Genomic DNA, 14347 nt, shown 5'->3' with positions numbered 1-14347 from the left:
GCTCTTACCTGAGCTGTCACTTTTCCTTTTGCCTGACCTCTTTTCTGTGTCAGAAGGGGAGAGGGTCTGCCTACCATAGTCCCCACTCGCACAAGCTGAGCCAGACGAGCTGTTAGTGCCCAGGTTACTTGCGTTAGAACACAATATAGGGGGGCTGCTTCCAAGTTGTGGAGGTCCTGATTCCTGCTGAAGGCAAAGACTATGTCGGGTGGAGGCCAGGTGTGAGGACATCTGAGGAATGTGCCAATTAGACTGCAAGCTCTGGTGGTGGTGCTGTTGCTGCTGATGGTGATGGTGATGGTGCCCTCTGTGATGCTGACTTCCAAACATGCCCTCCTCGTTGGGATAGCCAGCAATTATGCAAGAGGATGAAGACGAAGAGATATCAGGATAGGACATATGATCTGATCTTCCATGGAGGGCCAGCGAAGATTGGGCAAAAGGGTGCAAGCTCTGCGAGGTGGCATGGGGGCTGCGCAGGCAGCCAAACAGTGTGTGTTCCATGGCATGCAAGTTTCAAGTTGCCGGCAGCAGAGTTACCAAGGATTAAACTCCACAACGCTGTCACTTTTCACTGTAAAATGATAGTTTTCCCGAATGGTGGCAGCAGTGGCGGTGGCGGCGCGCTAATCACAGGGCAGAGCGGATAATCCAGGTCTTCAGCCTGGTGGCCTGTCTCATCTCCTGCTGCAGCCACTGTACACTGACCAAGAGGAGCTTTCTGCGAGCTGCTCAGATGTCAGGAGTAGGAGAGGTTACAGCAGTAGAGGTGGTCCCACAGAGCTGCTTTAAGGGGGAAACAACTAAGAGAGGATATAAATAGTGTGTAATGTGAGCCGGGGGCCGGCGCAGCAACACAGCACTGACCACAACTCGCTCCAGAACTTCACACTCATTTCTGAGAGATGCAACAGCATCATCCCCACAATGGACCCTAGGGCGGAGGACCCGAGCCGGACTGTGCAGGAATGGCCACAAGTGTAGAGATCTAGTGATCCGTCTATGGATCTATCCATCTCATATCTATCTATCTAGTCCTGGCAGGTGGGCACACAAGGGGGACAATTGTATCTCATTCTTATAAATAAAGGTGATCTGGTGTGAGTGCTATTTATAATAATTCATGTATTCAATGTTTGCAAATATCTTGGCACATAGAGAGAGCTGGGAAGTTCTATGGCCTCTACGTATCTATCTATCTATCTATCTATCTATCTATCTATCTATCATCTATCTATTATCTATTATCTATCTGTTATCTATCTATCATCTATCTATCTATCTATCATCTATTATCTATTATCTATCTGTTATCTATCTATCATCTATCTATTGTCTATCTATCATCTATCTATCTGTTATATATCTATCTATTATCTATCTATTATCTATTATCTATTATCTATCTATTATCTATCTATCATCTATTATCTGTTATCTATCTATTATCTATCTATCATCTATCTATTATCTATCTATTATCTATCTATCTGTTATCTATCTATCTATCATCTATCTATTATCTATCTATCTATCTATCTATCATCTATCTATCTATTATCCATCCATCTATTATCTATGTATCTATTATCTATCTGTCTATCTATCTATCTATTATCTATTATCTATTATCCATCTATTATCTATATGTATAATATCTATCTATCATGTATCTATTATCTATTTATCTATGTATTATTTGTTTATTATCAATTATCTATCTATTATATGTCTATTATCTATTATCTATCTATTATCTATCTATATATCTATTTATCTCACAAATAGCAATTTCTATAACACGACAAAATCAGGTTTTTGCTTTGTAATCTGAGAACAGCATAATATGGGAAAAGAGACCCTGATTCCAGTGACCTGTCACTTAGTGGGCTGCTTGGTGAAAATTTAATATAAAATTAACTGTGGTTTATCATATCTTTGGAGAGCTGAGTTCAAATACCCTAGCCACACCCAGGCCTGATTACTGCCACACCTGTTCTCAATTAAGAAATCAGTTAAATAGGAGCTGCCTGACAAAGTGAAGTAGACCAAAAGATCCTCAAAAGCTAGACATCATGCCGCGATCCAAAAGAAATTCTGTAACAAATGAGAAACAAAGTAACTGAGATATCTCAGTCTGGAAAAGGTTATAAAGCCGTTTCTAAAGCTTTGGGACTCCAGTGAACCACAGTGAGAGCCACTATCCAAAAAGGTGAAAACATGGGACAGTGGTAAAGTTTCCCAGGAGTGGCCGGCCAACCAAAATTACCCCAAGAGTGCAGCAATCACTAATCCAAGAGGTTGAAAAAAAGACCCCACAACAACATCCAAAGAACTGCAGGCCTCATTTGCCTCAGTTAAGGTCAGTGTTCATGACTTCGCCATAAGAAAGAGACTGCGCAAAAATGGTCTGCATGGCAGAGTTTCAAGATAAAAACCACTGCTTAGCTATAAGAACATAAAGGCGTGTCTCAGTTTTGCCAGAAAACATCTTGATGATCCCCAAGACTTTTGTGAGAATACTCTGTGGACTGACGAGACAAAAGTTGATCTTTTTGGAAGGTGCATGTCCCATTTCATCTGGTGTATAAGTAACACAGCATTTCAGAAAATTAACATCATACCAACAGTAAAATATGGTGGTGGTAGTGTGATGGTCTTGGGCTGTTTTGCTGCTTCAGGACCTGGAAGACTTGCTGTGGTAAATTGAACCATGAATTCTGCGGTCTGTCAAAGCATCCTGAAGGAGAATGTCCAGCCATCTGTTCTTGACCTCAAACTGAAGCCAACTAGGGATATGCAACAGGACAATGATCCAAAACACACCAGCAAGTCCACCTCTGAATGGCTTCAGAAAAACAAAATTAAGACTTTGGAGTGGCCTAGTCAAAGTTATGCCCTTAATCTGATTGAGATGCTGTAGCATGACCTTAAAAAGGCGGTTCATGCTTGGAAACCTCCAGTGTGGCTGAATTACAGCGATTCTGCAGAGTTGAGTGGCCAAAATTCCTCCAGTGCGTTGTATAAGACTCATTGTCAGTTATCACAAATGCTTGATTGCAGTTGTTGCTGATAAGAGCGGCCCAACCAGTTATTAGGTTTAGGGTGTAATCACTTTTTCACACAGGACCCTGTAGGTTTGGATTTCTTTTTCCCTTAATAATAAAGACCTTCATTTAAAAATTGCATTTTGTGATTATTTGTGTTATCTTTGTCTAATATTTACATTTCTTTGGTGATCGGAAACATTAAAGTGTGGCAAACATATGAAAGAGTATTAAATCAGGACTATAAAAAATATATTATATTATATTAAAAATTATATTATAAATCATTTATTATTTAAATAATCATTATAGGTACCAGGATGACGATATGCTAATTTATGGAAATGTGTCTGTATCAATTATAGCATCTCCTTTGAATGAAAAACAACAAAAATCTTTTTATGCTGCACCATAAAAATATATATATATACATATATATACACATATATACATATACACACTGTATATATACAGTACAGACCAAAAGTTTGGACACATCTTCTCATTTAAAGATTTTTCTGTATTTTCATGACTATGAAAATTGAACTTTCACACTGAAGGCATCAAAACTATGAATTAACACATGTGGAATTATATACTTAACTAAAAAGTGTGAAACAACTGAAAATATGTCTTATATTCTAGGTTCTTCCAAGTAGCCACCTTTTGCTTTGGTGACTGCTTTGCACACTCTTCGCATTCTCTTGATGAGCTTCAAGAGGTAGTCATCGGGAATGGTCTTCCAACAATCGTGAAGGAGTTCCCAGAGATGCTTAGCACTTGTTGGCCCTTTTGCCTTCACTCTGCGGTCCAGCTCACCCCAAACCATCTCGATTGGGTTCAGGTCTGGTGACTGTGGAGGCCAGGTCATCTGGCGTAGCACCCATCACTCTCCTTCTTGGTCAAATAGCCCTTACACAGCCTGAAGATGTGTTTGGGGTCATTGTCCTGTTGAAAAATAAATGATGGTCCAACTAAACGCAAACCGGATGGAATAGCATGCCACTGCAAGATGCTGTGGTAGCCATGCTGGTTCAGTATGCCTTCAATTTTGAATAAATCCCCAACAGTGTCACCAGCAAAGCCCCCCCACACCATCACACCTCCTCCTCCATGCTTCACGGTGGGAACCAGGCATGTAGAGTCCATCCGTTCACCTTTTCTGCGTCGCACAAAGACACGGTGGTTGGAACCAAAGATCTTAAATTTGGACTCATCAGACCAAAGCACAGATTTCCACTGGTCTAATGTCCATTCCTTGTGTTCCTTAGCCCAAACAAGTCTCTTCTGCTTGTTGCCTGTCCTTAGCAGTGGTTTCCTAGCAGCTATTTTACAATGAAGGCCTGCTGCACAAAGTCTCCTCTTAACACTTGTTGTAGAGATGTGTCTGCTGCTAGAACTCTGTGTGGCATTGACCTGGTCTCCAATCTGAGCTGCTGTTAACCTGCGATTTCTGAGGCTGGTGACTCGGATAAACTTATCCTCAGAAGCAGAGGTGACTCTTGGTCTTCCTTTCCTGGGGCGCTCCTCATGTGAGCCAGTTTCTTTGTAGCGCTTGATGGTTTTTGCCACTGCACTTGGGGACACTTTCAAAGTTTTCCCAATTTTTCGGACTGACTGACCTTCTTTTCTTAAAGTAATGATGGCCACTCGTTTTTCTTTACTTAGTTGCTTTTTTCTTGCCATAATACAAATTCTAACAGTCTATTCAGTAGGACTATCAGCTGTGTATCCACCAGACTTCTACTCAACACAACTGATGGTCCCAACCCCATTTATAAGGCAAGAAATCCCACTTATTAAACCTGACAGGGCACACCTGTGAAGTGAAAACCATTCCCGGTGACTACCTCTTGAAGCTCATCAAGAGAATGCCAAGAGTGTGCAAAGCAGTCATCAAAGCAAAAGGTGGCTACTGTGAAGAAACTAGAATATAAGACATAATTTCAGTTGTTTCACACTTTTTTGTTAAGTATATAATTCAACATGTGTTAATTCATAGTTTTGATGCCTTCAGTGTGAAAGTTCAATTTTCATAGTCATGAAAATACAGAAAAATCTTTAAATGAGAAGGTGTGTCCAAACTTTTGGTCTGTACTGTATATATATATATATATATATATATATATATATATATATATATATATATATATATATATATATAGAATTGTGCCCTGCAGTGTCAATTTAAAAATACTGCCAAGAATATGTCAAAATATGCATATCCTTCATTACTGTCGACACTGCTGACATATTGGTGCCACACAGTGCATTGCATAATACTACCATATAGTGCTTAAATAATGCTGTCATATAATGTTAACTGCTGACACACTATGCTTAACTAATATGTAGAAGTCGAGATCTGCAAGCATAATAAATTATCAAATAACATTACCTTACAGTTCCCAAATAATATGGTCATGCAGTGCAGACAGTAAAAGCTTCATACTGTTATTAATACTTTTCCCATATAATACCTAAATAATACAGAAGCTCATTGCCAACATGACTGCCTCATAGGGCTCAAAAATAATACATCTATACAGTGTCACCATATAACGACACTATACAGCGTCCGGGTATTAGTGCCACACCGCGCCCATGATATTGTGGCCAACAATGAAGCAGGACAAGCCAGGAAATGTACCATGCAAGGTACAGTGTATATACACAGATAACATAGTGCAACCTTGCAATCTACTTTGTGCTGCAGTTCTTCACCATTTTCAGGATCTCTGCTTGCTGTCAGTGAATAGGAACATTGTCAGATCTACAAACCATCACTAGATGGACTGAGGTCACTGTAGAAGGATCTTTCCCTTACTGTAAAAGAAACTGTATTTCTCAGCTGCACCTAGTGTTGGAAGTCAGAACTACATCATTACAATTTACGCTTGCATTCATGGAATATACAACCCCTGGCAAAAATGATGAAATCACCGGCCTTGGAGGATGTTCATTCAGTTGTTTAATTTTGTAGAAAAAAAGCCGATCACAGACATGGCACAAAACTAAAGTCATTTCAAATGGCAACTTTCTGGCTCCAACTTTCTCCAGTGAACACCAAGGTAGCTGCTTAGTCACACCCCTTCCAGGGTTTGTCTGGTTTATGGCACAGTGGGGCCACAATCCCCTCGCTCACGCCACCCAGTCTAGGTGCGAGGGTGACACAGTTCTCCATAGAACTTTATGAGCACCAAAAGCACTGAAGAAAGATTTTACCCGAGTATTGAGAATTTTGAGGATGAAAGATCAGTCCAGGAGAAGAAAGGAGTAGATTTCTCTGATAAGGTACTTTACAAAGTTTGTTATTTCCATGTGTAATTTAAGGAAAAAAGCAAACAAAAAAACGACAAATGGTCTTTAAAGGTTATACCTCCATAATTCACACTCCTACAATAGGTCTGGGAGGAAGTGAGCTTTTTTATATGTCCTCGTTAGATGAATCCTCTAGAAAATCCCCCATACCTTAATTAGTCATGTGATACTAATACAACCCCTGGCAAAAATGATGGAATCACCGGCCTTGGAGGATGTTCATTCAGTTGTTTAATTGTGTAGAAAAAAAGCCGATCACAGACATGGCACAAAACTAAAGTCATTTCAAATGGCAACTTTCTGGCTTTAAGAAACACTAAAAGAAATCAAGAACAAAAAATGTGGTCGTCAGTAATGGTTACTTTTTTTTAACCAAGCATAGGGGAAAAATTATGGAATCACCCAATTCTGAGGAAAAAATTGTGGAATCATGAAAAACAAACAAACAAACCCTCCAACACATCACTAGTATTTTGTTGCACCACCTCTGGCTTTTATAGCAGCTTGCAGTCTCTGAGGCCTGGACTTAATGAGGGTCACACAGGACTCTACATCAATCTGTCTCCTTTCTCTGACTGCTGTTGCCAGATCAGCTTTGCAGGTTGGAGCCTTGTCATGGACCATTTTCTTTAACTTCCACCAAATATTGTCTATTGGATTGAGATCCAGACTATTTGCAGGCCATGACATTGACCTTATGTGTCTTTTTTCCAGGAATGTTTTCACAGTTTTTGCTCTATGGCAGGATGCATTATCATCTTGAAAAATGATTTCATCATCCCCAAACATCCTTTCAATTGATGGGATAAGAAATGTGTCCAAAATATCAACATAAACTTATGCATTTATTGAAGCTGTAATGACAGCCATCTCCCCAGTGCCTTCACCTGACATGCAGTCCCATATCATCAATGACTGCAGAAATTTGCATGTTCTCTTCAGGCAGTCATCTTTATAAATCTCATTGGAACAGCACCAAACAGAAGTTCCAGCATCATCACCTTGCCCAATGCAGATTCGCGATTCATCACTGAATATGACTTTCATCCTGTCATCCACAGTCCATGATTGCTTTTCCTTAGCCCATTGTAACCTTGTTTTTTTCTGCTTAGATGTTAATGATGGCTTTCGTTTAGCTTTTCTGTATGTAAATCCCATTTCCTTTAGGCGGTTTCTTACAGTTCGGTCACAAACGTTGACTCCAGTTTCCACCCATTCGTTCCTCATTTGTTTTGTTTGGCATTTCCTGTTTTGGAGAAATATTGCTTTAAGTTTCCGGTCTTGACGCTTTGATGTCTTCCTTGGTCTACCAGTATGTTTGCCTTTAACAACCTTCCCATGTTGTTTGTATTTGGTCCAGATTTTAGACGCAGCTGACTGTGAACAACCAACATCTTTTGCAACATTGGGTGATGATTTACCCTCTTTTAAGAGTTTGATAATCCTCTCCTTTGTTTCAATTGACCTCTCTCGTGTTGGAGCCATGATTCTTGTCAGTCCACTTGGGGCAACGGTTCTCCAAGGTGTGATCACTCCTTTTTAGATGCAGACTAACGAGCAGATCTAATTTGATGCAGGTCTTATTTTTGGGTATGAAAATATACAGGGTAATACCATAGTTTTTTCCTCAAAATTGAGTGATTCCATAATTTTTCCCCTCTGCTTGGTTAAAAAAATTAACCATTACTGACGACCACATTTTTTGTTCTTGATTTCTTTTAGTGTTTTTTAAAGCCAGAAAGTTGCCATTTGAAATAACTTTAGTTTTGTGCCATGTCTGTGATCTGCTTTTTTTCTACACAATTAAACAACTGAATGAACATCCTCCAAGGCCGGTGATTCCATCATTTTTGCCAGGGGATGTATTAGACTTGTAGCGCCCCCACTGCCGCAGGGCCGAGGGGTACCCGGTACCAGGCCTCTGAGTCTCTGCTCTGGGGTTGTCACGGTGGCTAGACCCGGTCCGTGACCCTGCTGAGGGGCGTACAATAAAGGTGGAGGTATGATGACGATGTTATGATGTGGTGCAGGCCGCAGTAAATAACGAGGACACCAGGTTGCAGTCTCTTTACCTCTTTACTGAAGGCTTCAGGATCCTCAGTCCGGAATACGGTTAACCAGGCTGCGCAAGTCCGGCCGGTCCGATGGCACCTCCAGAGTTCCCTTTGCAGGTGGAAATCTGTGCCTACCTTCTAGCGCTTGTGTGTTGTGGTCCTCCCCTGCTGTGCTTACGGGATAGTCCCCACAACTGTTGTGTCTGTTTCTGAAGTTCCCTCACAACTCGTTTATGATGTTCTTCTTCGTCCCCCAGATGATATGGCTAGGACGCACCCGTATGACGGGTAGGCTCGGAGCTCTTCCTGGACCCTAGTGTCGCCCCTCTCCTGTTGTTGCCCCCTATGTCTTCTTAGGTGAATTGAGTGAGACAGCCCGCCTATAACTGACTGTCCTGCCGTAGGTTTGAAGTTAGGCCTGGAGCTCTATACTTCCTCGGCGTTCCGGCCACCGGCTGCGCGCCTCAGTAGGATGTTGCCTCGTCTTACAGCACGACTCCTACTGGTGTTTCTCCTTGTTGCGTTGATCTCGTTTCTCACTCAGCACAATAAACCTCGCTTCTTGTCCTTTCTTAGGGCACCGCCGCTATCTCGTACAGGCGCGGTCCCGTAACGTTCTCTCTGTTCGCTAGGCCTCTGTCAGGATCCCACCCCTGACAGTGACCTGTTGTGAATTCTGTTTTTGGGCTCCCTCTGGTGGTTACTGGTGGTACTGGCTGACTTTTGTCTTGCACCTGTTCCCATCAGGAAACTGGGAGTTTCCTATTTAGTCTGGCTTCTCAGTCATTCTAGTGCCGGCAATCAATGTTACCAGAGCACCTCTGTTGCTTGCTATCTGCTCCAAGTCTGCAATTCAGCTAAGTTGGATCTTTGGCATTTTTTGTGTTTGTTTGTCCAGCATGCATTTATATTTCTCTTGCTGCTGGAAGCTCTAGTGATCTGAAATTACTACTCCGGTGTCATGAGTTGATAACGGAGTTAAAGTAATTTCAGGATGGCTGTTTAGGGTTTTGAGGTGACCGCGAAGTCCTCTTTTGTATTTTCTGCTATCTAGTCAGAGGGCCTCTCTTTGCTGAATCTATATTCATACTGCGTACGTGTTTTCCTCTTACCTAACCGTTATTATATGTGGGGGGCTACTATCACTTTTGGGGTTTCCCTGGAGGCAAGCCAGGTCTGTGTATTCCTCTACTAGGGGGTAACTAGATCTCCGGCTGGTGCGAGGTGTCTAGGGATAATCGTAGGCACACCCCCTGGCTACTATTAGTTGCGTGTTAGGTTCAGCGTTGCGGTCATCTGAGATTCCATCATTCCTAGAGCTAGTCCGTTTTTGCCTGAGTCCCTGCCATTGGGAACCATCACAGTGACCCCCCTGAGTCTTCCCCCGCAACACCCTCTGCCACAGGATGTTGCCTGGCTCCAACCCAGTCAGCTTTCTTCCTAACTTCCTCTCTAACCCCCAGTTTTAGCAGATTGTGAGGAGTGGCCTAATACATAGCACCCTTAGCTCCCCCTGGAGGCCAGACTGTGAAGTGTATTGGTGTCTGTGATACCTGGTCAGGTGAACTCCTTCAGTGCCATTAGACGTACCATAGCCCCCCTTAGCGGCGGAGCATCAGTACTGCAACGACCAGGACTCTGGTGCGCTGCACTCCCCCCCGGTTAAATCCAGTACTCCTGGACTGGGAAGAAAACAACAATATATGTCAGCAAAAAGACATACAATTTTGAAATGCAATAACAATAAGTAAATTTGAACAGAGCTTCCCTTTATGGGAGGTGAGGACACTTGAACTTTACAAACATGGTTAAATACTTTAAATAACATACTATAAATAACTTTTCTTACCCAACCGGGTATTCTACTAAGTGCAAGATTTTGAACAATAATTTAACGTTGCCTTTAAGGACGTACACACTGAATCCACTAAAGACCTTCTTATAAAACACTATAAGGCTAATCAACTTTTCCTTCATTTTCCATCCTTACATCTGCAGGACCGCCTGTCTATCTGCCCCAGGCCTACTGCCTCTCGTTCTGTTGCAGGACCGCCCCTTTCCGCCCGGGCCTACTGCCTTTCTGCTACTATACACAGTATAGAACGTATCATCCATCTCTCAGTTCAGGATCACCGAGCCATCTCTGTATGGCTCCTAGGAGGACTCACCGACTAACCCCGTACGGGTTCACTTCCTGGCCTCATTCTCTAACACATTATTAAACATTCCTTACAATTAACTAGCTAACTACATATAACTGCTACATGTCAGCATTATTACTTCTTCTGTTAGAGTATCAGCATTCTCTAAGTGCTATTGATGAACGTCCCCTTTAAGAAGGGACCAAGTCTCTAAGAGGTAGTGCAACTTCTCAAGCTGCGAGTTCGTATACAGCAAGGGCTCCGGTGCTGTTTCCAGGAACAGTTTCTTCGCAAAGAGTCCCTTCTTTGCTAAAACCAGTAGAGGGCACCTTTAAGAAGGTGCAAACTATTTACAGAGAGTTTGTAATCATGCAGTGTTCATGATCCAGCAGTTCTTTCAACAATGATAAAACAGGAAACAAAAGCAAAAGCAGAGGAAGGGATACCGGGTAAACAAAGGGATCCCTTTAAGAGTTACCCTGATCGGGTTATAGCAGCAAAACAGCAAAAGACAAACAGTCAACTATTTACATGTGATGAAGCATTCTTGCTTACTCAGCTCCTGGCTGCTCCCCACCGAGGTTTTACCTGGCAGGTGGCCCTCTGCGACCCAGGCAGGCCGGACTCCAAGTCTACTCCCGATGCCAGGTGTACCCCGTGGGTTCGGGTCTTCTGCACGACCAGGTCGTGCGCTGCGATAAGTGTCTGCGTGGGTCGATGGATGGTGCTGGCGGCGGCAGAGGCTGCCGCAGCGGCTTCAGCGGCAAGCTCCTCCCCCTCGGTTTGGGGTACCGCCAGAACGGCCGTACAGCGCTGCATATCCCGGGCCCACCAGCTGCTTCCCTTTAGACGCTGGCGGTACGTCACCACATCCCCCGGCTTCAGTAGGGACTTGGCGCCGTCTCCACACAGGCAGGGCTCCACTTCGTCCCAGGTGATGCGGACCCTCAGGGCTGTTCCAATCTCCTGCACGAAGCCCTTCCCTTTCTGGGGCTGGTAGACGATTACGATGCCCCATTTCGGCAGGGAGCCCTCCAGCAACTCACCACGCGCCTCCCGCTCCACTTCCCGCTGGAACTCCGCAACCAGGTGGTTCCTGTATTCTCCCCAAGGGAAGGGCCCCAGGTCTGGCCCCCCCGGTACTTTGGGGCCAGGCTGTGGGAACGCTGGGGCACCAGTGGTCGCAGCGGCGGCCGGGTCTGGTGCAGAGGTGAGGCGGCCTCCCTGGGGGTCGCGGCACTCAGTACCCCCACTTGGGGTAACTCCTCTGGCGCCACTCCACTCTCCTGAGGGAGGCACACAGGTTGGGGACCACGCAGGCAAAGGATGCCCCATCGACAGCTCCCACGGGTCCAAATCCTCCAGCAGGGGCATATCGGAATAATCCTCCGGTGACGGGGATCGATGCGGGGCCATCCTCTTTCACAAGCCTTCTCTGGTCTCTAATCCCACGTCATCTGAGTCATAGTTTCGTTTCTTCGGTCTCCACCCGCCATAGAGGATCAGGAGGCGGATCTCCCATGCTGACGGGCACGTCCCCAGGACACAGAAATATTCAGACTGGGCGGCCATTGCCTTTCGCACTCTCCAGCTCAGGTACGCCAACTCCACGCCCTTCTCCTTCTTCTGCGCTTCTCGGAGTGCTATAATGGCGGCGGTTTTGGCAGGAATTTTTGGCGGCAGCGGCAATGCACAGTCTTTGCACTAAGTCACAGTCCAAGCACAATAAATCACAGTTCCAAGGCACACATGACCTGATTCTTCAGGCTTAAGTAGATCCTGTTCGTGACGCCAAGTTGTAGCGCCCCCACTGCCGCAGGGCCGAGGGGTACCCAGTACCGGGCCTCTGAGTCTCTGCTCTGGGGTTGTCACGGTGGCTAGACCCGGTCCGTGACCCTGCTGAGGGGCGTACAATAAAGGTGGAGGTATGATGACGATGTTATGATGTGGTGCAGGCCGCAGTAAATAACGAGGACACCAGGTTGCAGTCTCTTTACCTCTTTACTGAAGGCTTCAGGATCCTCAGTCCGGAATACGGTTAACCAGGCTGCGCAAGTCCGGCCGGTCCGATGGCACCTCCAGAGTTTCCTTTGCAGGTGGAAATCTGTGCCTACCTTCTAGCGCTTGTGTGTTGTGGTCCTCCCCTGCTGTGCTTACGGGATAGTCCCCAAAACTGTTGTGTCTGTTTCTGAAGTTCCCTCACAACTCGTTTATGATGTTCTTCTTCGTCCCCCAGATGATATGGCTAGGACGCACCCGTATGACGGGTAGGCTCGGAGCTCTTCCTGGACCCTGGTGTCGCCCCTCTCCTGTTGTTGCCCCCTATGTCTTCTTAGGTGAATTGAGTGAGACAGCCCGCCTATAACTGACTGTCCTGCCGTAGGTTTGAAGTTAGGCCTGGAGCTCTATACTTCCTCGGCGTTCCGGCCACCGGCTGCGCACCTCAGTAGGATGTTGCCTCGTCTTACAGCACGACTCCTACTGGTGTTTCTCCTTGTTGCGTTGATCTCGTTTCTCACTCAGCACAATAAACCTCGCTTCTTGTCCTTTCTTAGGGCACCGCCGCTATCTCGTGCAGGCGCGGTCCCGTAACGTTCTCTCTGTTCGCTAGGCCTCTGTCAGGAACCCACCCCTGACAGTGACCCCCTTGAGTCTTCCCCCGCAACACCCTCTGCCACAGGATGTTGCCTGGCTCCAACCCAGTCAGCTTTCTTCCTAACTTCCTCTCTAACCCCCAGTTTTAGCAGATTGTGAGGAGTGGCCTAATACATAGCACCCTTAGCTCCCCCTGGAGGCCAGACTGTGAAGTGTATTGGTGTCTGTGATACCTGGTCAGGTGAACTCCTTCAGTGCCATCAGACGTACCATAGCCCCCCTTAGCGGCGGAGCATCAGTACTGCAACGACCAGGACTCTGGGGTGCTGCAGTATCACATGACTAATTAAGGTTTGGGGGATTTTCTAGAGGATTCATCTAACAAGGACATATAAAAAAGCTCACTTCCTCCCAGACCTATTGCAGGAGTGTGAATTATGGAGGTATAACCTTTAAAGACCATTTGTCATTTTTTGTTTGTTTTTTTCCTTAAATTACAAGTGGAAATAACAAACTTTGTAAAGTACCTTATCAGAGAAATCTACTCCTTCTTTCCCCTGGACTGATCTTTCATCCTCAAAATTCTCAATACTCTGGTAAAATCTTTCTTCAGTGAATACAGATATTCCCATTATTGAGATAGGAGATGACAGTTGGTGCTCATAAAGTTCTATGAAGAACTGTGTCACCCTATGCACCTAGACTCATTGGTGTGAGCGAGGGGATTGTGGCCCCACTGTGCCACAAACCAGACTACCCTGGAAGGGCTGTGACTAAGCAGCTACCTTGGTGTTCACTGGAGCCTCTGATGGTGAGGTCAGGCTTGTACGGCAGGCAGCTGCCAGGTACCACTCCAGGGTGGTGTTTGGCTGTGGCTTCTGATCCCTATGGGGGATGGAACACTTGGACAGGAGCAGGCAACGGGTTTGACTGGCAGGCGGGCACAGCTGAGACACAGGCAGGTGGGTATAGCTGAGACACAGGCAGGCAGGCACGGCTGAGACACAGGCAGGCACGGCTGAGACACAGGCAGGCAGGTACGGCTGAGACAAAGGCAGGCACGGTTAGCACTCTGGCAGGACAGGCGGACATGGCTGGTACTCTGGCAGGACAGGTAATGACTTGGCAGGGACAGAAATACACTCAGGTATATGGAAACAGGTAGGGACCTGTTCAGACTGGAGGGTAT

General features: G+C 45.1%; 1 protein-coding gene across 1 annotated transcript in view; it reads right to left on the bottom strand.

Moving 5' to 3' along the window:
• The window catches only part of MEOX2 (mesenchyme homeobox 2), an 82470-nt gene extending 81696 nt beyond the window's left edge, over nucleotides 1-774 (bottom strand). The window contains exon 1 of the mRNA XM_077268070.1: nucleotides 9-774. Coding sequence (XP_077124185.1) covers nucleotides 9-504 — 496 coding nt within the window. The 5' untranslated portion in view covers nucleotides 505-774. The remainder of the gene's footprint in view (nucleotides 1-8) is intronic.
• Between the last annotated feature and the right edge of the window lie 13573 nt (nucleotides 775-14347).

This window comes from Ranitomeya variabilis, chromosome 6 (genome assembly GCF_051348905.1).
Source record: "Ranitomeya variabilis isolate aRanVar5 chromosome 6, aRanVar5.hap1, whole genome shotgun sequence".
NCBI lineage: Eukaryota > Metazoa > Chordata > Amphibia > Anura > Dendrobatidae > Ranitomeya > Ranitomeya variabilis.
This window is presented reverse-complemented; position numbering and strand designations above follow the sequence as displayed.